The following is a 25,519-nucleotide window of genomic DNA, read 5'->3' on the forward strand; positions in this document are numbered from 1 at the left end:
TGGGAGCAGAGGGGGAACATGTGGCCACCAAACCAAGAGGGGTTGGTGGGTCCCACCTCACCTTTCCTTCTCTCTCTCTTTCCTCCCCCCCCCCCCCCCCCCCCCCCCCCTCCTCCCAGGGTCTGTGTTACATCACTCCAGGGTGATGGGCCTGTGTCGGCACTGTCAGCGGGTCCATGTCGAAGGCCGGAGGGTGATTATAACCCGCTGAGAGCAGAGCACCCTCAATCTATGCTATTGTCGGATTCCTGTCTGTCTTCTGCTAAGTGCACAATCACATCCATTACCTGCACATGCCTTGTGGGCCGGGGGATATTTAAAATCCAGGACCACCATGCCCGGTATGCTTAGGCAGAAGGTTGTTGGAGGTCGGCACACATTGTGGAATACCGTGCCAGACACTTCACCTGTTTCAGGTGCAACGCGTTTTACTGTTCTACACTTGTGACCTCCAACTGCCCTGATGGCACCGCACTCTCCTTTTCAGCCCCCTTTCCACCGCGTCCATAGTCTGGCCAGGTCAGCATCCCGAATCTAGGTGCTGATCCCCTTGGTGGCATGGCTGCATGCTGTGTGGGGTTTGCTCTGTGGGATTGGTTTAAGTGCTGCTTCCCCTCGTTACCACGGGGCCATTAGCCAGCAGAACAGTGATTTGCAGCGTTAAGCCTGTGGGGCCTCGTTAAGTGGGCCATACCGGTGACGGCCTCGTCAGGCCAGCTGTCGAGAAACCGCTCGCTACCACACTTAGAACGAATTTGGTCAGATCGCGCCCAATGTCTTCCACACAAGGCATTCCTGCCATCTCCCTCATTTAATAGAGGGCCGTGTACAACTATGTCTTCATTCAGTTAACTCTCCACTGCGGGCAGCACGGTGGCCTAGTGGTTAGGACAACCGCCTTATGGCGCTGAGGTCCCAGGTTCGAATCTCGGCCCTGGGTCACTGTCCGTGTGGAGTTTGCACATTCTCCCCGTGTCTGCGTGGGTTTCGCCCCCACAACCCAAAGATGTGCAGGGTAGGTGGATTGGCCACTCTAAATTGCCCCTTAATTGGAAAAAATAATTGGGTAATCTAAATTTATAAAAAAAAAACTCTCCACCTGCTCCAGAAAATATCATGCAGTTTGAAGGGTTTTCTAGAAACTGGAATAATATCGTTAGCTCCTCATTTGCAACATGAATATTCCATTGTACCTCCCTGGAAAAGTCCACGTCGCTCCTCATCTCTCTCACCCAATGCAATCATTAGTCACTTTTAAGAAGCTCAATACAAATTGTTCATTGTACCATCAGAATGGAAAATCTGACAGCTATCCAAGCGAAAACAGCAGAGGTCGGGTTCGCGTCTGCTCAGCTCATGAAGGCCACAATCAACTGAGAGGAAAAATAAAGCAAACCCACCAACCATGTCCTCAATAGACCAATTGGGTGTCATGGGCCAAACTGATAGAGCAGTGTTCTTCAAAGTCGGGTGCACGACCCGCGGGTGGGTGTCGGGAGGGTCGCGGAGCCCCCGATCGCTCAAATCCCCGCGCAGCAGCCGGCTTTTCATAATGCCGGCTGCAAGCGGCCAGGAACATGTTAAAAAAACAATTTGGCCGCATTGCACATGCGCATCGATAATCAGGCAGGCATGCGCAGTGCGGCCGCTTTTTTTTTTTAAAACGGTTGCAGCTTTTTGTTTTACAAGTTCCATAGTGGTTCTTATTCATTTATTTTATTCATTTTATTTTTTTACAAGTTCGGTGTATTTTATTCATTTCTTTCATTTATTTTACTAATTTTATTTTTTATACAAGTTCGGGGGGGGGGGTTTATTTGATAAAACTTTACAGGAAAAAAATGCCGAACTTTGGACAGATGGAGACTCCCTACTTTCCGACACCGGAAGGCTTCACCTTCATCCAACAGGTTCCATTGGAGGAGCGTGTACGAGGGCCAAAGGGACCCAAAACCATTTCCTCCATTTTTGGCAGCAGCAAACAAGGCAAGAGAAAATGGTGGGTCGCGCAGGTCGGCCGGCATGGGTTGCGAAGGTCAGCCGGGTTGGGTCCCGAAGGTTGGCCGGTTGGTAACAATGGGTCCCCGGAAAAAAAGTTTGAAGAACACTGTGATAGAGTATTAACCACCCTTGCTTCACCCAGTTAGACGAGTGCACTGGAGGATAAAGATGTGAAGAATTGAGCTCACAGTTCCAATTTGTTTATTCTAGTAAATCATGTAAAGGTAGGCAAGAAGTAAAAATATATTTAAAATAATAAGTGTAAATCATGTGTGGTACAAGATCATTTTAACCTCACCAGAGGTTTAATTACAGTGTCTGCAGACCAGCAACAGAACCAGAGTGGGAGCAGCTATATCCAGTGGGAGCAGCTATATCCAGTGGGAGCAGCTATATCCAGTGGGAGGCCTGGCAAGTTAAAACTCCTTATGGGCCTGAGGAACAAGTGTGTTCTTCCTGGAACCCACAAGGTTTCATTGGTGAGGTTGGGAATGGCATTAAACAAGAAATTAGAGATGCACGTAACAAAGGAATATCGGTGATCATGGGTGATTTTAATCTTCACATAGATTGGGCAAATCAAATTAGCCACAATGCCGGAGAGGAGGAATTCCTGGAGCGTATACGGGATGGTTTTCTTGACTAATATGTGGAGGAACCAACTAGAGAGCAGGCCATCTTAGACTGGGTACTGTGTAATGAGAAGGGAATCATTGCCAATCTGGCTGTAGTGGACCCCTTGGGGATGAGCGACCATAACATGCTAGAATTTTTCATCAAAATGGAGAGTGAAGGAGTTGATTCGGAGACTAGGGTGCTGAATCTTAATAAAGGGAGCTATGAGGATATGAGGCGCGGGTTGGTCTTGATAGATTGGGGAGAGTTGCTTCAAGGGATGACAATGGATAGACAATGGCAAACATTCAAAGAACGCATGGGGGAACTACAGCAGCTGTGCATTCCTGTCTGGCACAAAAGCAAAGGGATTCAGAGGGTCAATCCATGACTTACAAAGGAAATTAGAAATAGTATCCGATACAAGGAAGACACATACTGTCATATGAGTACACCTTTAAGAAATGGGTGTTTATCAAACAGCTGTAGTGGATGTACCTTTAAGAAATGTTTGTTTATCAAATAACTGCAGTGATTTGGGGCAGCACAGTAGCACAAGTGGATAGCACTGTGGCTTCACAGTGCCAGGGTCCCAGGTTCAATTCCCCGCTGGGTCACTGTCTGTGCGGAGTCTGCACGTTCTCCCCACGTCTGTGTGGGTTTCCTCCGGGTGCTCCGGTCTCCTCCCACAGTCCAAAGACGTGCAGGTCAGGTGGATTGGCCATGATAAATTGCCCTTAGTGACCAAAAAGGTTAGGAGGGGTTATTGAGTTACAGGGATAGGGTGGAAGTGAGGGCTTAAGTGGGTCGGTGCAGACTCAATGGGCCGAATGGCCTCCTTCTGCACTGTATGTTCAATGTTCTATGATGTCAAGAGTGTGGGTGGAGCTGGGTTGTCTGTCTGTTTTTACTTTCGTTTTTGAGCTGGCGGCTACAGTGTGTTTAGTTTCGTTTTCAGAGTTGGAGCTGCATCCAGGCAAACAAGGTGTAATTTGTGAATTTAAAAGTGATAACTGCTCTCAGTAGAGAATTTAAACCTGATGTCTTTGTTAAAGAGGTATTTGTCTTATGGATGTTGCTGGGAAAGATTAAGGGTTACTGATAGAGTGCTGTATTCTTTGGGGAAGTATTTGAGTTGATAGTTGCTAAGATGTTTACTGTGTGTTTATAAAATGTTAACTGGATTCAGAGAATAAATATTGTTTTGTTTTAAAAGTACTTTAGATCTCTGTTGCATCACACCTGCAGAGTGGGCCCGTTTGCGCCCCATAACTAAAATCTATTAAAGGTTGTGGGTCAGGTGAACTCCATAATATACTTTGGGGTTCTCTAAATGCTGGCCCGTAATAATACAGATTGCCCAAGTAAAATAATAGGTCTGAGAAATGGGAGCAGTTTAGAATTCAGCAAAGGAGGAATTGATCAAGAAGGAGAAAGTACAGTACGAAAGGAAGCTTGCAGGGAACATAAAGACTGACACTAAGAGTTTCTATAGATATGTGAAGAGAAAGGGATTGGCAAAGAGAAATGTAGGCCCCCTACAGACAGAAACAGGGGAATGCATAATATGGGACAAAGAAATGGCTGAGCAATTGAATACATACTTTGGTTCTGTCTTCACAAAAGAGGACACAAATCAGATACCAGAAATGTTGGAGAATGAAAGGTTTAGTGAGAGGGAAGAACTGAGGGAGATCAACGTTGGGAGAGAAATTGCTGGCGGCAAGTGGACTGGAGAAGGGGACAGTGTCAGCGGTATACGGAGCTATGTTGGAAAAGGATAAGGCACCACTGAAGGGGATCAAAGCGAAGTGGGAGGAAGAATTGGGAGAGGTTATAGAGGAGGGGGTCTGGTGTGAGGTGCTCCGGAGAGTGAATGCCTCCACCTCGTGTGCGAGGTTGGGGCTGATACAGCTGAAGGTGGTGTACAGGGCACACCTCACGAGGGCAAGGATGAGCCGATTCTTTGAAGGGGGGGGGGGGGGGGGGGGGGGGGGGCCTGCTAATCAGTTCATATGTTTTGGTCCTGTCCAAAGCTTGGGGTGTACTGGAAGGAGGTGTTTAGGGTAATTTCCACGGTGGTGCATGTGAAGCTGGACCAAGGTCCCCGGGAGGCAATATTCAGGGTGTCGGACCAGCCAGGGCTGGAAACGGGTGCGGAGGCAGATATCATAGCCTTCGCCTCGTTGATCGCCCGAAGGCGGATCCTGCTGGGATGGAGAGCGGCCTCTCCACCCTGTGCCCTGTCGTGGCGAGAGGACCTGTTGGAATACTTGACCCTTGAGAAGGTTAAGTTCGAACTGAGGGGAAGCTGGGAGGGGTTCTACAAGTCATGGGCACTATTTATTATGCACTTTCAAGAACTGGATAACATCGAACATTAGTTTGGGGGGGGGGGGGTGCACGGGGGCTGTGTATGTTGAAGATGGCTATAGGTAACCCCTGATTCCTTTTTTTTCTCTTTGTCATTTGTTTATGTTAACATGCGGGCTGATGTCTGGGCATGGGGGGAGGATGGGATCGTTGTTACTGTTATGGGGTTTGAGATATTTGTTGTTGGTTATTGATTGTTGTTGGGTGTAAATTCGGGAGAAAAATTGTGGAAAAAGAGGAGAATAAAAATATATTTTTTAAAAACATTGGGAGAGAAATGGTGCTGGGAAAATTGATGGGATTGAAAGCGGACAGATCCCCAGGGCCTGAGAATCTGCATCCCAGAGTGCTTAAGGAGGTGGCTCTGGAAATAGTGGATGCATTGGTGGTCATCTTCCGGGATTCTATAGACTCTGAGCTGTCCCTGCAGATTGGAGGGTAGCTCACGTCACTCCGATATTCAAAAAGGAAAGTAGAGAGAAAGCAGAGAATTATAGACCAGTCAGCCTAACATCAGTAGTGGGAAAATGCTTGAATCCATTATAGAATTTCGTAGAATTTACAGTGCACAAGGAGGCCATTCGGCCCATCGAGTCTGCACTGGCCCTTGGAAAGAGCACCCTACCCAAGCCCACACCATCACTCTATCCCTGCAACCCAGTAACCGCACCCAACCTTTTTGGACACTAAGGGACAATTTAGCATGGCCAAGCCACCAACTTGCACATCTTTGGACTGTGGGAGGAAACCTGGAGCACCCGGAGGAAACCCACGCACACACGGGGAGAACGTGCAGACTCCACACAGACAGTGACCCAAGCCGGAATCGAACCTGGGACCCTGGAGCTGTAAAGCAACTGCGCTAACCACTATGCTACCGTGCTGCCCCAAGGACTTTATAGCGGAACATTTAGAAAGCAGTGGCAGGATCAGTCAGAGTCAGCATGGATTTATGAAAGGAAAATCATGCTTGACAAATCTGTTGGAATTCTTTGAAGATGTAACCAGTACAATTGACAAGGGGGAGCCAGTCGATGTGGTATATTTGGACTTTCAGAAGGCATTTGACAAAGTCCCGCAAAAGAGATTATTATGCAAAATTAAAGCACGTGGGATTGGGGGAAATGTACTGAGGTGGATAGAAAACTGGTTGGCAGAGAGGAAACAAAGAGTAGGGATTAATGGTCCTTTTCAAATTGGCAGGCAGGAACTAGTGGGGTACCACAGGGATTGGTGCTGGGACCCCAGCTATTCACAATATATATTAATGATTTGGATGAGGGAACAAAATGTAACATCTCAAAGTTTGCAGCTGATACCAAATTAGGTGGGAGGGTGAACTGTGACGAGGATGCAGGGATCCTACAGCAAGATCTGGACAGGTTGGGCGAGTGGTCAAACCAATGGCAGATGCAGTATAATTTGGATAAGTGTGAGGTTATTCACCTTGGAAGCAAAAACAGGAAGGCAGATTACTACCTGAATGGTTGTACATTGGGAGAGGGGAGTGTGCAGCGGGACCTGGGTGTCCTTGTGCACCATTCGCTGAAGGTAAGCATGCAGGTGCAGCAGGCGGTAAAGAAGGCTAATGGTATGTTGGCCTTCATTGCGAGAGGTTTAGAGTAAAGAAGCAGGGATGTGTTGCTGTAATTATACAGGGCCTTGGTGAGGCCACACCTGGAGTATTGTGCGCAGTTTTTGTCTCCTTCTCTGAGGAAGGATGTTCTTGCTCTCGAGGGAGTGCAGCGAAGGTTTACCAGACTGATTCCAGGGATGGCGGGACTGTCATACGAGGAGAGATTGACTTAGGTTGGGATTGTTCTCGCTGGAGTTCAGAAGAATGAGTGGGGATCTCATAGAGACTTATAAAATTCTAACAGGACTAGACAGGGTAGATGCAGGGAAGATGTTACCAATGATAGGCGTGTCCAGAACCAGGGGTCACAGCCTGAGGATTCAGGGTAAACCATTTCGGACAGAGATAAGGAGACACTTCTTCACACAAAGAGTGGTGCGCCTGTGGAATTCATTACCACAGGAATAGTTGATGCTAAAACTTTGAATATATTCAAGAGGAGGCTGGATAAAGCACTTGGGGAGAATGGGATCATAAGAACATAAGAACTAGGAGCAGGAGTAGGCCATCTGGCCCCTCGAGCCTGCTCCGCCATTCAATGAGATCATGGCTGATCTTTTGTGGACTCAGCTCCACTTTCCGGCCCGAACACCATAACCCTTAATCCCTTTATTCTTCAAAAAACTATCTATCTTTACCTTAAAAACATGTAATGAAGGAGCCTCAACTGCTTCACTGGGCAAGGAATTCCATAGATTCACAACCCTTTGGGTGAAGAAGTTCCTCCTAAACTCAGTTCTAAATCTACTTCCCCTTATTTTGAGGCTATGCCCCCTAGTTCTGCTGTCACCCGCCAGTGGAAACAACCTGCCCGCATCTATCCTATCTATTCCCTTCATAATTTTAAATGTTTCTATAAGATCCCCCCTCATCCTTCTAAATTCCAACGAGTACAGTCCCAGTCTACTCAACCTCTCCTCATAATCCAACCCCTTCAGCTCTGGGATTAACCTAGTGAATCTCCTCTGCACACCCTCCAGCGCCAGTACGTCCTTTCTCAAGTAAGGAGACCAAAACTGAACACAATACTCCAGGTGTGGCCGCACTAACACCTTATACAATTGCAACATAACCTCCCTAGTCTTAAACTCCATCCCTCTAGCAATGAAGGACAAAATTCCATTTGCCTTCTTAATCACCTGTTGCACTTGTAAACCAACCTTCTGTGACTCATGCACTAGCACACCCAAGTCTCTCTGAACAGCGGCATGCTTTAATATTTTATCGTTTAAATAATAATCCCGTTTGCTGTTATTCCTACCAAAATGGATAACCTCACATTTGTCAACATTGTATTCCATCTGCCAGACCCAAGCCCATTCACTTAACCTATCCAAATCCCTCTGCAGACTTCCAGTATCCTCTGCACTTTTCGCTTTACCACTCATCTTAGTGTCATCTGCAAACTTGGACACATTGCCCTTGGTCCCCAACTCCAAATCATCAATGTAAATTGTGAACAATTGTGGGCCCAACACGGATCCCTGAGGGACACCACTAGCTACTGATTGCCAACCAGAGAAACACCCATTTATCCCAACTCTTTGCTTTCTATTAATTAACCAATCCTCTATCCATGCTACTACTTTACCCTTAATGCCATGCATCTTTATCTTATGCAGCAACCTTTTGTGTGGCACCTTGTCAAAGGCTTTCTGGAAATCCAGATATACCACATCCATCGGCTCCCCGTTATCTACTGCACTGGTAATGTCCTCAAAAAATTCCACTAAATTAGTTAGGCACGACCTGCCTTTTACGAACCCATGCTGCGTCTGCCCAATGGGACAATTTCTATCCAGATGCCTCGCAATTTCTTCCTTGATGATAGATTCCAGCATCTTCCCTATTACCGAAGTTAAACTCACTGGCCTATAATTTCCTGCTTTCTGCCTACCTCCTTTTTTAAACAGTGGCGTCACGTTTGCTAATTTCCAATCCACCGGGACCACCCCAGAGTCTAGTGAATTTCGGTAAATTATCACTAGTGCATCTGCAATTTCCCTAGCCATCTCTTTTAGCACTCTGGGATGCATTCCATCAGGGCCAGGAGACTTGTCTACTTTTAGCCCCATTAGCTTGCCCATCACTCCCTCCTTAGTGATAACAATCGTCTCAAGGTCCTCACCTGTCATAGCCTCATTTCTATCAGTCACTGGCATGTTATTTGTGTCTTCCACTGTGAAGACCGACCCAAAAAACCTGTTCAGTTCCTCAGCCATTTCCTCATTTCCCATTATTAAAACTCCCTTCTCATCCTCTAAAGGACCAATATTTACCTTAGCCACTCTTTTTTGTCTTATATATTTGTAAAAACTTTTACTGTCTGTTTTTATATTCTGAGCAAGTTTACTCTCATACTCTATCTTACTCTTCTTTATAGCTTTTTTAGTAGCTTTCTGTTGCCCCCTAAAGATTTCCCAGTCCTCTAATCTCCCAGCAATCTTTGCCACTTTATATGCTTTTTCCTTCAATTTGATACTCTCCCTTATTTCCTTAGATATCCACGGTCGATTTTCCCTCTTTCTTCCGTCCTTCCTTTTTGTTGGTATAACCTTTGCTGAGCACTGTGAAAAATCGCTTGGAAGGTTCTCCACTGTTCCTCAACTGTTCCACCATAAAGTCTTAGCTCCCAGTCTACCTTAGCTAGTTCTTCTCTCATCCCCTTGTAATCTCCTTTGTTTAAACACAAAACACTAGTATTTGATTTTACTTTCTCACCCTCCATCTGTATTTTAAATTCCACCATATTGTGATCGCTCCTTCCGAGAGGATCCCTAACTATGAGATCATGAATCAATCCTGTCTCATTACACAGGACAAGATCTAGGACCGCTTGTTCCCTCGTAGGTTCCATTACATACTGTTCTAGGAAACTATCGCGGATACATTCTATAAACTCCTCCTCACGGTTGCCTTGACCGACCTGGTTAAACCAATCGACATGTAGATTAAAATCCCCCATGATAACTGCTGTACCATTTCTACATGCATCAGTTATTTCTTTGTTTATTGCCTGCCCCACCATCTCGTTACTATTTGGTGGCCGATAGACTACTCCTATCAGTGACTTTTTCGCCTTACTATTCCTGATTTCCACCCAAATGGATTCAACCTTATCCTCCATAGCACCGATGTCATCCCTTACTATTGCCCGGATGTCATCCTTAAATAACAGAGCAACACCACCTCCCTTACCATCCACTCTGTCCTTCCGAATAGTTTGATACCCTCGGATATTTAACTCCCAGTCGTGACCATCCTTTAACCATGTTTCAGTAATGGCCACTAAATCATAGTCCTTCACGATGATTTGTGCCACCAACTCATTTACTTTATTCCGAATACTACGAGCATTCAGGTAAAGTACACTTATGTTGGTTTTTTTACCTCTGTTTTGAATCTTAACATCTCGAGTTTTATTCCTTTTGTTATTACTGGGCCTATTCACTGTGCTCCCCTCAGTCACTGTACCTTGTACTGTCGCCCTTATGGATTTCTGACTATGTCTTCTCTGCCTTGCACTTTTCCCCTTACTTCCTTTTGTTTCTGTCCCTGTTTTACTACCTTCCAACTTCCAGCATTGGTTCCCATCCCCCTGCCACATTAGTTTAAACCCTCCCCAACAGCTCTAGAAAACACCCCCCCTAGGACATCGGTTCCAGTCCTGCCCAAGTGCAGACCGTCCGGTTTGTACTGGTCCCACCTCCCCCAGAACCGGTCCCAATGCCCCAGGAATTTGAATCCCTCCCTCTTGCACCATCTCTCGAGCCACGCATTCATCCTATCTATCCTGACATTCCTACTCTGACTAGCTCGTGGCACTGGTAGCAATCCTGAGATCAAAGGCTATGGGGAGAAAGCAGGATTAGGCTATTGAGTTGGATGATCAGCCGTGATCGTGATGAATGGCAGAGCAGGCTCGAAGGGCCAAAAGGCCTCCTCCTGCTCCTATCTTCCATGTATCTATGCAAGATGTTTCTGGGCTTCACCTCCAACCTCCCCAATTGAGGGTACGACCAGCCCTAGCTCCCAACCTTATTGCAAACACCAACAGGGACCAGTCCCCTGGGTTCCCAGCTGCAGCCAGATTCTCTCTCTCTCTCACCCAACAGCCAGACACTGGGTCTGTCCAGGGTCAGCTGGGACCTCAGGCACTTTTATTTGCCATGGAGATCATGCCCCTTCCATTCTATTCTATTTCACTGCCTAACCAGGGTTGGGGCAGTAGGCAAAGTCACCCTCAAAGTCACACAAATAGCCCACGAACAACCAAATAGAAAGATCATCCCAAACATATTATCTTACATTCTAGACTATGAAGGGCGCAAATAGGGCTGAGCAACTGCAGGCTCATGCATCCCATCGAGAGTGGGACAGTGATGTAGCAGCAAGTGCGGGACAGACTAACTCCTCCAATCTCCAATTCTGTCGCTCACATGCTCATTGCTCCTCCAATCTGCTGGCTCCTCCAGACACCAAGTTCAGGGCTGGAGGAACAAGTGCATGAGAGTGGAATCAGTGATTGGAGGTTACAAAACAGTTCTCATGGCTGTTGCTGCCACCGTCGCGGAGGCAACATCCATCTGTGCTGCCAATCGCTTCAACCAGCTGCTGGTCGATGATTCCAACCCACTTGGCATCCTCCAGGAGGCCAAGGACACCAGCAGGAGGAGGCAGCCAGAAACCCAGTGAACGAGGCCAGGAGCAGCTGCCTGTACTGAGAATGTCTTCATGGGCAACATTCAGTGGCGAGAAGGTCCGCCCCTTTTAAACTTTCTTGTGACGCTGTGGTGAGCAGCAAAATGGTGAAATGTGCTGAAATTCAGTTGGTCTGTTACTAATGTGCAAAACAGGCTTCTTATAGAATCATAGAAAAGGTACAGCACAGGAGGCCATTCAGCCCATCTTGTCCATGTCAGCCCGAGGACACCCAGGTGCCCTTAATCCCACCTTCCTGCAACCGGTCCATAGTCCTGTAGCTAACAGCACTTAAGGTGCAGATCCAGGTGTTGTTTTTTGTTTTGTTTTTTTTTTTTTTTAAAAAGAGTTTAGGGTCTCTGCCTCCACCACCAACTCGGGCAGCGAATTCCAGACTCCCACTACCCTCTGTGTAAAAAATGTTCTTCCTCATGTCCCTTTTCTGATTTCAGTCAAAATAGTTGGAATTTGATATGAATCTGATCCAAATTGGGAATTGTTTTAACAGTCCAAATTGGAGAAAAAACGCCAAGGAATTAAGGAAGAATAGTATCCCAAATTCTCCCAAAAATAAAAAAGTAGCCCTTTACAAAACTAAGCAAGGCAGATATTTTTTCCAGAAAAAGTGGCCAATGATAGGGCGATGACCCCTTCCCCAACCCTTTAACACTGCCACGTCACCCCTTCCTGCAACACTGAAAATAGATTGCCTCAGCCCTGACAAACTGGCAATAAAACTGCATGTTGGTACCTCTGGCTATTCAGCTGCCTTCCCTTTCCGTTGCCGATGCTCTCGCGTTCTCTAATCAGTCAATCCAGCTAAGACCTGTGGTTTTGGCCCTGGTCAAACGAATGAGCATAGTCAGAAAATATTGGCATGCCATTTGTCTTTGACAAGATTTTTCTGGAGGTAGACATGAGCAGAGCTTACAATCAAGCCATCTTTACACGAGGAACCTAAGTGCAAATGGATTTATCGGCTAACTCTGCAAGGATTAAAAGGGTTTCTACTTCCCCTTCACCTTGAAAAGGCACTGTAACAGTTTTATGGGTACCATTACTTTCTGATGCCTCAATCAAGTTACCATGTACAGGCAAGGCCAACAAGCTAATCAACCACATGGGACTCTAGAGCAGTGCCTACATCTCTCGCAAGTTACAGGATAGTTACAGAGCTGAAACCCTGGTTTATTTTTCCCCATCACTACTGTAGGAATATGGAGATCAGTTGTAGGACCTCTTGTACTGCTCCATCTGAAATCAAAACAGCACAGAAAAAAAATTAATTTGGCATCTTCATAGTCTTTTAAAGGATCACTTTCCCACTGGGAAAGTGTATTGATCAGCTTGTCCACTGAGGGAGTCAGGTGGAACGTTTTTCCCCTTCCAATGCAGAATCAACCCCTTGTGTGCTAATTGGAGTGTAGTTAACTATCATTTGCCGAACACAAGAACTAGGGGTAGGCCATTCAGCCCCTCGAGTCTGATCCACCATTTAATAGGATCATGACTGATCTCATCGCAGCCTCATCTCGACCTTCCTGCCCATTCTCCATGACCCTCCATCGCACTATTAAAATCCTATCTATCGCCTCCTTACATTTGTTTAGTGTTCTGACCTCCATCACGCTCTGGGGTAGAGAATTCGACAGAAACACGACCCTTTGAGTCAAGTAATTCCTCCTTATTTTCTGTTTCAAAACTGCCAGCCCTTAGCCCAAAACTATGACCTCTCGTTCAAGAATGTCCAACAAGAGGAAGCATCTGCTCGACGTCTACCCTCTCGATCCCCTTTAGCATCTTGTATACCTCAATTAGATCACCTCTCATTCTTCTAAACTTCAGTGAGTACAGGCCTAAACTGTTCAATCTCTCTTCATACGACAAACCCCTCATCTCTGGACTCAGCCCAGTGATTGGGGGCCTTTTATCCACCAAGCCTTTTGAAATGAAAAAATGAAAATCGCTTATTGTCACAAGTAGGCTTCAATGAAGTTACTGTGAAAAGCCCCTAGTCGCCACATTCCAGCGCCTGTTCGGGGACGCTGTTACGGGAATCGAACCGTGCTGCTGGCCTGCCTTGGTCTGCTTTCAAAGCCAGCGATTTAGCCTAGTGTGTTAAACAGCCCCTTGTTGCACCCAATTGTCAGTTAGGTTCTGGGTAGACATCAATAATCACACAATCTCTGTTTGGGCTCAACTGCTCCACTTAATACACAGAACAAAAAACCTCCAAACAACAGGTAGCTCCAGAATTTGTAACCAATCATAGAATAGAATTTACAGTGCAGAATTATAGAATTTACAGTGCAGAAGGAGGCCATTTGGCCCATCGAGTTTGCACCGGCCCTTGGAAAGAGCACCCTACCTAAGCCCACACCTCCATCCTACTCCCGTAACCCAGTAACCCCTCCAAACCTTTTGGGCACTGAGGGCAATTTAGTATGGCCAATCCACCTAACCTGCACATCTTTGGATTGCGGGAGGAAACCGGAGCACCCGGAGGAACCCCACTCACACGGGGAGAAAGTACAAACTCCGCACAGACAGTGACCCAAGCCGGGAATCGAACCTGGGACCCTGGAGCTGTGAAGCAACTGTGCTAATCACTGTGCTACCATGCCCCCCCCCGCCCTCCAAGGAGGCCACCATTGGTCCATCGGGTCTCCACCAGCCTTTGGAAAGAGAACCCTACTCAAGTCCACACCTCCACCCCATCACCCAGTAACCCCACCTAACCTTTTGGACACTAAGGAACAATTTAACATGGCCAATCCACCTAACCTGCACATCTTGGGACACTAAGGGACAATCTAACATGGTCAATCCACCTAACCTGCACATCTTTGGACACTAAGGGACAATTTATCGTGCTTTTGTTTTTCTGCCTCCAGCAGATAGTTCAGGCAGTGTCCTATTTGGGCCCCCCTCCACCAACACCCCGAGCCCTCCCTCACCACCACCCTCTTTTCCCCTCTCTCCCCACCAGCCTTTCTGTTGGTACAGAGATGAGAGTATCTGGTCTCTCTAGTGAAAAGTTTAGTGCTTGTACCATTAGTTTTTTGCAGAAATGTGTTGTGAACTGTTTTAATAATCAGAGTATCCACCCACCTACGTACGTTGGCACTGAAGGGAGGGTATCCTGTTTCTCCAACACAAAATAAAAAGATGTGTTTTAATAAAAAGATATGGCCAATCCACCTAACCTGCACATGTTTGGACTGTGGGAGGAACCGGAGGAAACCCACGCAGACACGGGGAGAACATGCACACTCCACACAGATAGACACCAGAGGCCGGAATTGAACCCAGGTCCCTGGAACTGTGAGGCAGCAATGCTAACCACTGTGCCAGCGCACCGTCCTGGTTGGGAAACACCTTAGCCATTTGAGCAACTAATCCGTTAAAAACTATTTTCCACTCACTCCAGGATTCCCAACACAAATCTGACCAAGCAACAACAGGCTGACTTGCATATGAAGTCAAGGCACCAAGCTCTATAAAATGCCTTAGAAATTCTAAACACTAATATTTTGGAACAGCACAATCATCCTGCAATTTCCTCAGCATTGAAAAAAAGTTAAACAGAAATAAGGGGGCATTACTTCAGGCTCGGCACAACATCAAGGGCCGAATGGCCTGTTCTGTGCTGTACTTCACTCAAAGAGTCGTAAATCTGTGGAATTTATCATCATGAGTGGTTAGCACTGCTGCCTCACAGCGCCAGGGACCCGGGTTCAATTACGGCCTTGAGGGACCATGTAGTTTGCGCTTTCTCCCAGTGTCAGCACAGGGTTCTCTGGTTTCCTCCCATAGCCCAAAAATGTGCAGGTGAGGTGGACTGGCAGGGTGGCGCAGTGGTTAGCATAGCTGCCTAGGTTCGAATCCCGGCTCTGAGTCACTGTCTGTGTGGAGTTTGCACATTCTCCCCATGTCTGCGTTGGCTTCGCCCCCACAACCCAAAGATGTGCAGGCTAAGTGGATTGGCCATATCTTTATTAAAACAGTAAAAAATATTTACAAGGCCAAACGGTACAAACACTAATTTTGTGTTGGAGAAACAGGGTACCCTCCCCTCAGTACCAACACACGGGGGGAGGGGGGGGGGGGGGGGGGGGGGGGGGGGTATACTCTGATTATTAAAACAGTTCACAACACAGTTGTACAAAAAACAAACGGTACACACGCTAAACTTTGCGCTGGACAGACCAGATACCCTCGCTTCTGTACCAACAGAAGGGAAAGGAAGGGGGGTGGTGAGGAGAGAGGAGAAAGGAGGGTGGTGGGGAGAGAGGGGAAAAGGAGGGTGGTGGGAGGGAGGGAGTCGGGGCATTGGTGGAGGGGGACCCAATAGGGCACTGCCTGAACTATCTATAGAGGCAGAAAAACAAAAGAACCTTCAATTATGATGTGCCAGATTACGGGAGTCCCCCAGAGGGGGTGAGGAGCGACAGTGTCAGACATGAGTGAGCCTCAGACCGCACTGCAGAGAGCCTCATGTGCACCCTCCACTCCCGACACTGGACGGATGACAGCCTTCGGACAGTCGCCCTCCGAGCCCCAACCTCCACCACAAATAATGGAGTGTTCACACCAGTTAATTTGCATGCACAAGATATTCTGCATCAAAGTTGAAAGCACACTCCTAGCTTTCAAAGATGGCAGATATTCTCATGCTCCTCATTGAAGGCCCATTTTATAGTGCAACAAGATAGTTAGTACGCACATTTGCATCTCCCCTTGATATTATGGATCGAGAGAGATTCACTGGACAAGAAAAACTGTCTTGGTTAATGGAATTCCTTTTATAACAGTACAATACAAATGATAAATTATACAAGATTAAACACTTTTGCACAGTTTGAGACCATTATCAAACTATCTTTTTCTCATTAAACAGGTAAATCAATAGGAGCAAGTCTTCATGTGCAGCTAGGAATACAACACAACAGCTGGCAAATAGAAATTGCTGGATTCTATCCAGTCAGGACAAGTGACGCGAAGATAATTGGCCCAACACTATCTGCCACTCCACATAACAAGAGATCATTGACGAGCCATTGTTAAGACAGTGACTAAGTTCTAGTTTTTAATTGTACGAAATTACAACCATAGACAATTTATGGCACAGAACGAGGCCATTCAGCCCATCGTGTCTGCGCCAGCCGAAACATAAAAACTAGCTGCCCATTCTAATCCCACCTCCCAGCACCTGGTCTGTATTCCTGCAGGTTCCAATGCCTCAGATGCAGATCCAAGGACCGTTCAATTGAATGGAGTGTTTCCACCCGCAAACCAGGCAGCGAATTCCAAACACCCACCCCCTCTCGGTGAAAACATCTTCCCTCCTGTCCCACCAATTATCTTAAATCGTTATCTCCTGCTAATTGACCTCTTTGCTGGGGGAAACAGAAACCCTACCTATTTTATCTCAGTCCCTTATAATCTTGGACACCTCAATTGGGTCTCCCCTCGGTTTGAAGGAAAACAGCCCCACCCCTCCAATCTCTCCTCATGGCTGCAATTTTCCAGCCCTGACAACACTTTTAAATCTCCTCTGCACTGTATCCAGAGCACTGTAAACAGTGTATCCAGAGCACTGTAAACAGTGTATCCAGAGCACTGTAAACAGTGTATCCAGAGCACTGTAAACAGTGTATCCAGAGCACTGTAAACAGTGTATCCAGAGCACTGTAAACAGTGTATCCAGAGCACTGTAAACAGTGTATCCAGAGCACTGTAAACAGTGTATCCAGAGCACTGTAAACAGTGTATCCAGAGCACTGTAAACAGTGTATCCAGAGCACTGTAAACAGTGTATCCAGAGCACTGTAAACAGTGTATCCAGAGCACTGTAAACAGTGTATCCAGAGCACTGTAAACAGTGTATCCAGAGCACTGTAAACAGTGTATCCAGAGCACTGTAAACAGTGTATCCAGAGCAATTCTGTCCTTCCTGTAATGTGTACAGTGTTGGTCACCACAAAACTCCACCTGCAGCCTAACCAGTGTTTTATACAGTTCCATCATTACATCCCTGCTTTCTGTTTAATCCCTCGCCCAATAAAGGAAAACGTTCCACCTGCTTTCTTCACCACCTTGCCCACCTCTCCTGTCACCTTCAGGGACCTGTTGACATCTATTACAAGATCTCACTCTTCCTCAACCTCTCTCCATATCTTCCCGTTTATTGAGTATTCCCTTTGTTTGCCCTCTCCAAATGCATCACCCCACTTGGATTGAGTTCCATTTATTCCTTTTCCACCCACTCAACCACGGATATCATTCCAGAGCTGACAGCTATCCTTTTCACAATGAACTACACGGCCATCTTTGCGTTGTCAGCAAATTCCCCAACCATTCCACCCACATTTAAGTCTAAATCATTAATATATACAACAAACAGAAAGATGCTCAACACTGAGCCCCATGGAACATCAATGGAAGCCACTTTCCATTTGGAAAAATATCCATCGACCCTTTGTTTGTGGTCACTGGGCCCATTTTGGATCCAACCTGCCACCTTCCCCTGTATCACACAAGATCTCACTTTTCTGACCAGTCTGCCATGTGGGACCTTGATACGAACATAGTGGGCCGGATCTCGAATAACGACGAGCCAGAATACAGGAAGGAGATTGAGAACCTAGTGGAGTGGTGCAACAACAACAATCTCTCCCTCAATGCCAGCAAAACTAATGAGCTGGTCATTGACTTCAGGAAGCAAAGTACTGTACACACCCCTGTCAGTATCAATGGGGCCGAGGTGGAGATGGTTAGCAGTTTCAAAATCCTAGGGGTACACATCTCCAAAAATCTGTCCTGGTCCACCCACGTCGACACTACCACCAAAAAAGCACAACAGCGCCTCTACTTCCTCAGGAAACTAAGGAAATTTGGCATGACCACATTTTTTTAAATTAAATTTAGATTACCCAATTATGTTTTCCAATTAAGGGGCAATTTAGCGTGGCTAATCCACCTACACTGCACATTTTTGGGTTGTGGGGGCGAAACCCAGGCAGACACGGGGAGAATGTGCAAACTCCACACGGACAGTGACCCAGAGCCGGGATCGAACCTGGGACCTCAGCGCCATGAGGCGGTTGTGCTAACCACTAGGCCACCGTGCTGCCCGGCATGACCACATTAAGCCTTACCAACTTTTACAGATGCACTATAGAAAGCATCCTATCGGGCTGCATCACAGCCTGGGTATGGCAACTGCTCTGCCCAGGACCGTATGAACCTTCAGAGAGTCGTGAACACCACCCAGTCCATCACACAAACCTGCCTCCCATCCATTGACTCCATCTACACCTCCCGCTGCCTGGGGAAAGCGGGCAGCATAAGCAAAGATCCCTCCCACCCCGCTTACTCACTCTTCCAACTTCTTCCATCGTGCAGGACATACAGAAGTCTGAGAACACACACGAACAGACTCAAAAACAGCTTCTTCCCCGCTGTTACCAGACTCCTAAATGACCCTCTTATGGACTGACCTCATTAACACTACACCCTGTATGCTCCATCTGATGCCAATGCTTATGTAGTTACATTGTGTACCTTGTGTTGCCTTATTATGCATTTTCTTCTATTCCATTTTCTTCCCATGTACTTAATGATCTGTTGAGCTGTTCACAGAAAAAATACTTTTCACTGTACCTCGGTACACATGACAATAAACAAACCAATCCAATGCCTTATTGAAATCCATGCAGACAATATCCACTGCACTCCCCATATCAATCCTCCTTGTTACTTACTCAAAACATCCTATTAAGTTAGGAAGACACGATCTTCCCCGAACAAAACCATGTTGCCTAGAAACAATAGAATTTCTACATTTCAGGGATATTCCAGGATTCCTCTTTTGTATGAAAACAGGTCAACAGCCACAATAAGGTGGCAAGTGTCATGGAGCTGAGGAGGACCTGGGCAAGTATTTGGCCTTGTCAGGTCCCAGCAGGAGAAGATCCAGACTGCCTGTTCGGTTACACAGAGGGAGAATTCCGAATGTCCAAATAACCCAACAGCACGTCTTTCGGGACTTGTGGGAGGAAACCGGAGCACCCGGAGGAAACCCACGCAGACGTGGGGAGAACGTGCAGACTCCGCACAGACAGTGACCCAAGCCGGGAATCGAACCTGGGACCCTGGAGCTGTGAAGCAACAGTGCTAACCACTGTGCTGCCTTGCTGCCCATTGGTTCCTTTGACACACAGTTTCCTTCAACAGGTTCTGTCCATAGTTTTCCTGTAGTTGTGCCCTCTCCCAATCATTACTCCTATTATCAGATAGTTCCTATCAGATAGTTCCTGCCTTAAGGTAGTGGAAAATCAGGTATTGCGGTTTGCACTGTACAATGGCCAGCAACGTAGCTTCCAGTAAAAAAATTCCATAATCAAAAGCTACCCTCAAAACACTCAAATTAGCACAATTAGTTTCCAAGCTTCTAATATCTATTAGAACAAATCCTTATGTTGAAAGTGATTTTAATATTTGGGGAAAAAGCAGATGGCAGTATTACCTGATTTTGTACATGCTCAGTTAGCCCTTCTCTCCAATCACTTCAGTCTGAACACAATTAAAGTCAAAGCTTCAGCCTGTAAACCTTTCAATGAAAGTATTAAAAGATAGCTCAGCAAAGTGAATTACTGTGCAATACAAGTTTTATTTTAGACGTTAGAAACTGCAGTGGCTGAAAAGATAGATGCACTGAGTGATCTGATTGGTGGCAAGAAGGTATGCAGCCTGTGATTGTAAATCCATCAATAAACAGACAGCTCACAATTCACAGGTAAATGCAGGAAGCGTGTATCATACAATACATTGATTTAGATGTGAAAATCTATTTCATTTAGTCAATCTTAACAGTAGTTTTTCAGGGAGGGGAAAAAAGATTAATCAAAAATAGAAAGAAGATTATTTTATACTCTTCATTCTGCATACAGAGCACCAAAATGGTTCTTTATAGCACAGGAACAACAAAAGATGCTTTTTGTTTATGATGGAAACTACTGACTGAATACAAAATATTTTGGGATTCAGACATTTGGGAACAGGGAGTTTTGTGGCACGGTGGGGGGGGGGCATCCCTGCCTGTGAGCCAGAGGCACTGGGTTAGAGTCCCAGCCCAGGACTTGATGGCCAAGGAAGGCGTGTTCATATTGTGGCCAAAAAGGTAAGTATCAACCTGCAAATCCTTCCAAACCCACCAGTGTCTGGTGGTAAAGAATGGAGAGACTCCCGAGTCAGCCATGCTTGATGCGGTGTGGCATCCCTCAAGCTATAAGCCTCCGACAACAGACTAGCAACCCATTCCGGGAACAAAAACCACTAGGTGCAGGAATATCAACAACAGTAGCACTGGCAATGTGGAGAGTGTATTAAATAAATTCTATATTGAATAGAGTCTGCCTCCTCCCATCCCCTTCTCCCCCACTCAAAACAGATAACCTGCTCTATTTAACCCACTCAAGTACCTCCACTGTTACAATGGATGAATTGCACCATCAGTTTGGCTGTCAACAACCAAAAAACATGCAGTCAAGCATTATAGCCAAGTATCAGATGATCTGGAAGATCAAATCACACGAATTGTTGACCTTTTCCTGCTGAGAAAGAAGAACTGGTCTTGAACAGAGAGATTTATAGTATTTGTTTTCACACAAATGAATCTTTTCCAGCCGGTTTCCTCACAGTTATACAGCCATGTCTAGTTTCTGTCACCGTCAAAATATCACAGCTCTATTGGGAAGGCATCACTAACAGTAATCGGACACATACTAAAGTAAATCATTTGGTACTATTTGGTTCACTACCACTTGGGCAAAATCAGCTATTCCTTTTTTTAAATGAATTTAGGGTACCCAATTTATGTTATCCAATTAAGGGGCAATTTAGCGTGGCTAATCCATATTTGGGTTGTTGGGGGTGAGACCCATGCAGGGGAGAATGTGCAAACTCCACACGGACAGTGACCCGGGTCAGGATCAAACCCGGGTCCTCGGTGCCATGAGGCAGCAGTGCTAACTACTGCGCCACTGTGCTGCCCACGTAATCAGTTATTCCTTATATAGCCAAACAGAAGTAGTGACAGCTAACGGGTATCTTAAAATAGGAAGCAAACAATAAGGTTAAGGATGTTAAATCAATATTTCCTTCATTTTTATACATCGGCACCATCACTGAGCATTATTTCTTTACAAATCATGCATTGCAGACTCCAGCAGTTATTCTGTCTACAACATAATTCTCATTTCCAAGACAGGAAAGCAGTTTTTATTATTCATAGATCATGGAATTTACAGTGCAGGAGGCCATTCGGCCCATCGAGTCTGCAAAGGCCCATGGAAAGATTACCCTATCTAAGCCCACACCTCCACCCAATCCCTGTAAAGCAATAATACCATCTAACCATTTTTGGACACTATGTAACCTGCACATCTTTGGACTGTGGGATGAGCACCCGGAGGAAACCCACACCGACATGCAGCAACTTTGTGGACAGATTGTCAAAGATTTCATTGACATTGCCTTTCATTGACATTAGAATGCTCGCGTCACAGGCTCTCAGCACATGGATCCCAAACTGGCTGCAACTCCAGGGTAAAAAAATCTTTGGGGCTCAGTAAATCCAACACTCTGGGGCTGCTGCGCAAGAGACTCAAAGTCGAGAGGCAGCTGCCAAAGCCAATATTTAAAATAAAGAGCTTTCGTTTCAACAGGGACAGAGGCTCATTCACTCAGACTCGGGCGACTTCTGGTGTATGTAGTTTAATACACATTGAGGAGCCGCTATACAAGGCATTTTATAACTGCAGCACAGGAATCAATCTCCACGCAAATTAATTTGAATACATGACTAGAAAGCCTGAACTAACTTTTTCACAGAATAGTGAATTCCTGAAGCAATGAGAATACAGAAGGAGTGAGGAAAGAAGTTAGATACAAAGACATTCATAACGCTTTAGTTTAAACTGGCAAATGCATGATGAAAAAGAATATGGGATTACACCCAATGTTCTATCTAATCACACCTACAATAAAGTGTACGCAGTTCCAAATAGCACAATAATTGAAATCAAAGCAAAATTCTGTGACGCTGAATATCTGAGATAGAAACAGAAATTGCTGGGAAAACTAAGGTCAGGCCGCATAATAATAGTAATCTTTATTAGTTTCACAAGTAGACTTACATTAACACTGTGAAAAGCCCCTAGTCGCCACATTCCGGCGCCTGTTCGGGTCACAGAGGGAGAATTCAGAATGTCCAATTCACCTAACAAGCACGTCTTTCGGGACTTGTGGGAGGAAACCGGAGCACCCGGAGGAAACCCACGCAGACACGGGGAGAACATACAGACTCCGTACAGACATTGACCCAAGCGGGAATCGAACTCAGGTCCCTGGCGCTGTGAAGCAACAGTGCTAACCACTGTGCTACCGTGCTGCCCTTTATTGGAGAGAAACAGAGTCAACATTGCATCTGTATGAAGAAGCATACTGAAACATTAACTTTGTTACTCTCTCCACAGATGCTGCCAGATCTGCTGAGTTATCCAGAAAGTTCCTGTTTTTATTATAGTAGGCTGGTTGAACTACTTCACTAAATCTAGAACGTGTAATGAGATTCAGAGACCAGATCTAGGTGAACAAGAGCATTCAATTCAAAATAAGTAGACAATTTGGACTTTGAAAAAATGGAAACCCAAGCTATACGTGAATAAATGAAATGATTAGATGACTTCACATGCTAAGACTCATTTAGTTGGTGAATCAGCAGACTTAAATCCAGAGCTCCAAAATTAACTTTCCTCACTCAGCTTTTAAGTCAGATACATTGCAAAATTCAACAGCCTGCATTTACATGGCATTTTAATTTCAATCATCTCAAGCACGTTACTGAAGCATTATTAAGTTTAGGGCGGGTTGAATGTGGGAGGTCAAACACTCAAGTCTGCAGATAATGAAGGCATGGGGGGGATTTAAGCAGTTGAGCCAAGACAGGGGTGGATACAGATAACAATTGAGGTGGAAATAGTCAAGCGACCATGAAGACTGCCTACGTGGTTGGGGTCCCTTCTTACCGATAAATATGACACGAAGGTTGTGAACAGACTGCTTTCATCGGAGACAGCTCCCGGGGTGATGAACAGAGCTAGTAGTTAGGTGGTAAGGGGAGAGGACTATGGCTCCAGACTTGAAAATATTTAGCTGATGGTATTCTGTTCATCCAGCACATGGTGCCAGACAAGCAATACGGGTATAGCAGCAGTGAGAGGGTTGGGAAAGGTGTGGTGGTAAGGCGGTTTACAGCCATCGTTTCAAAGCTATTTGAATCTGGTGAATTAATGATAGCTGCCTCTTGCCCATTATACTCAGGCCTAGCTTTGTGGTCTGCACCAGGTTTCCAACATGATCTCCTCCGCCACCCTCACCACAAGAATTCCTAATGGCTGAACAGTTAGAACATAGAACATTACAGCGCAGTACAGGCCCTTCGGCCCACGATGTTGCACCGTCCTGTAAAACCCTTCTAAAGTCCCTCTACACTATTCCCTTATCGTCCATATGCCTACCCAATGACCATTTGAATGCGTTTAGTGTTGGCGAGTCCACTACTGCTGCAGGCAGGGCACTCCACACCCTTACTACTCTCTGAGTAAAGAACCTACCTCTGACATCTGTCCTATATCTATCTCCCCTCAATTTAAAGCTATGTCCCCTCGTGCTGGACATCCACAGAATCCCAACAGTGTATAAGATGGTCATTTGACCCATCGGGTCTGCACCGACCCTCTGAAACGATCACCCTACCCAGGCCCACATTCGCCACACTATCCTTGCAACCCCATCTAACCTACATATCTTTCGATACCAAGGGGAAATTTAGCATGGCCAATCCACCCAATCTGCACATTTTTGGATAACAATGGACAATTTATCATGGCTAATCCACCTAACCTGCACATCTTTGGGCACTAAGGGACAATTTAACATGGCCAATCCACCTAACCTGCACATCTTTGGACACTAAGGGATAATTTAATCGTGGCCAACTCACCTAACCTGTACATCTTTGGACACTAAGGGATAATTTAATCGTGGCCAACTCACCTAACCTGTACATCTTTGGACACTAAGGGACAACTCACCTAACCTGCACGTCTTTCGGGACTTGTGGGAGGAAACCGGAGCCCCCGGAGGAAACCCATGTAGACACGGGGAGAACGTGCAGACTCCGCACAGACAGTGACCCAGCAGGGAATCAAACCTGGGTCCCGAGAGCGGTGAAGCAACAGTGCTAACCACTGTACTACCCTGTCAGAGCTAGTAAACACTGATAGGCCCTCTTCCAGGTTATCACTGGGATAGCTGACAAGCTGCACACGGGAGTGGATAGTGCACGTTATTTTGCCTTCATGCAAGTGTGATAATAAAACCAGGTACCTCATGCTGTAGGCTCCTGCTCCTAATTCCTGGCCGATCCCAGACAGACTGGCATCGAAATCCTGCACCAAGCCAGATTCAATCACCTCATCCGGCATCGGCATCTTGAGCGCCCAAGCCATGGCCGCTGTCTCTGGCTGGAGGGGTGTGTGTGAGTGTGTGGAGGCCCAGGCCTGGCTGTGCGGCGAGAGGAACAGCCGCACGGACTCGGCAGGAAGAGCTCCTTCAGCGGGAGAGGAGCCGCTCACACCCCTCGCGCCATATCCAACCCATCAAAGATGGCGCCGCTGGCAGCTGGCCCACAGGCGCCTCGCACTGATTGGCGGCCGCGCCCATCAATCAGACCCCGCTCGCCAATCCGACTCCGGGGACCTGGCTTCTTTGTGACGTCATTTCCACACGCGCCTATCACAGGCGGGGGGCGGGGCTTAGAATATGACGTACGAGCGACAAAAGGGATTGTTTTTTTTTACGAACTCGACTCAACATTGAGGCGGATTTGGCGAATTTGAAGAACAAAAACAAACCGTTTCTCTTTCAACATTAACTGCTGCCTTTCCCAAGTGACCACTGTTCAGTTGTCAACCCCAAACAGCGAGTGCTGGGAGGCTAAACAACCTCTATCTATCCTCATAAATAGGAAGGACAACACTGGGGCCTGGAGCTGGCAAATCAGGCAATCCATGCAGTGCACAAGGGGGCCATTTAGCCCATCGAGTATGGACCAGCCCTCTGTAA

At 46.3% G+C, this 25,519-nt stretch overlaps 1 protein-coding gene across 2 annotated transcripts in view; it reads right to left on the reverse strand.

Moving 5' to 3' along the window:
- Positions 1-25,077, reverse strand: part of tfcp2 (transcription factor CP2) — a 151,778-nt gene extending 126,701 nt beyond the window's left edge. The window contains exon 1 of one of the 2 annotated variants that reach the window (XM_038786352.1): positions 24,782-25,077. In XM_038786352.1, the coding sequence (XP_038642280.1) occupies positions 24,782-24,903 (122 nt within the window). In that variant the 5' untranslated portion in view covers positions 24,904-25,077. The remainder of the gene's footprint in view (positions 1-24,781) is intronic. The other variant, XM_038786353.1, reaches the window with a different exon arrangement.
- Between the last annotated feature and the right edge of the window lie 442 nt (positions 25,078-25,519).

Source organism: Scyliorhinus canicula, chromosome 28 (assembly GCF_902713615.1).
Source record: "Scyliorhinus canicula chromosome 28, sScyCan1.1, whole genome shotgun sequence".
NCBI classification, from domain to species: domain Eukaryota; kingdom Metazoa; phylum Chordata; class Chondrichthyes; order Carcharhiniformes; family Scyliorhinidae; genus Scyliorhinus; species Scyliorhinus canicula.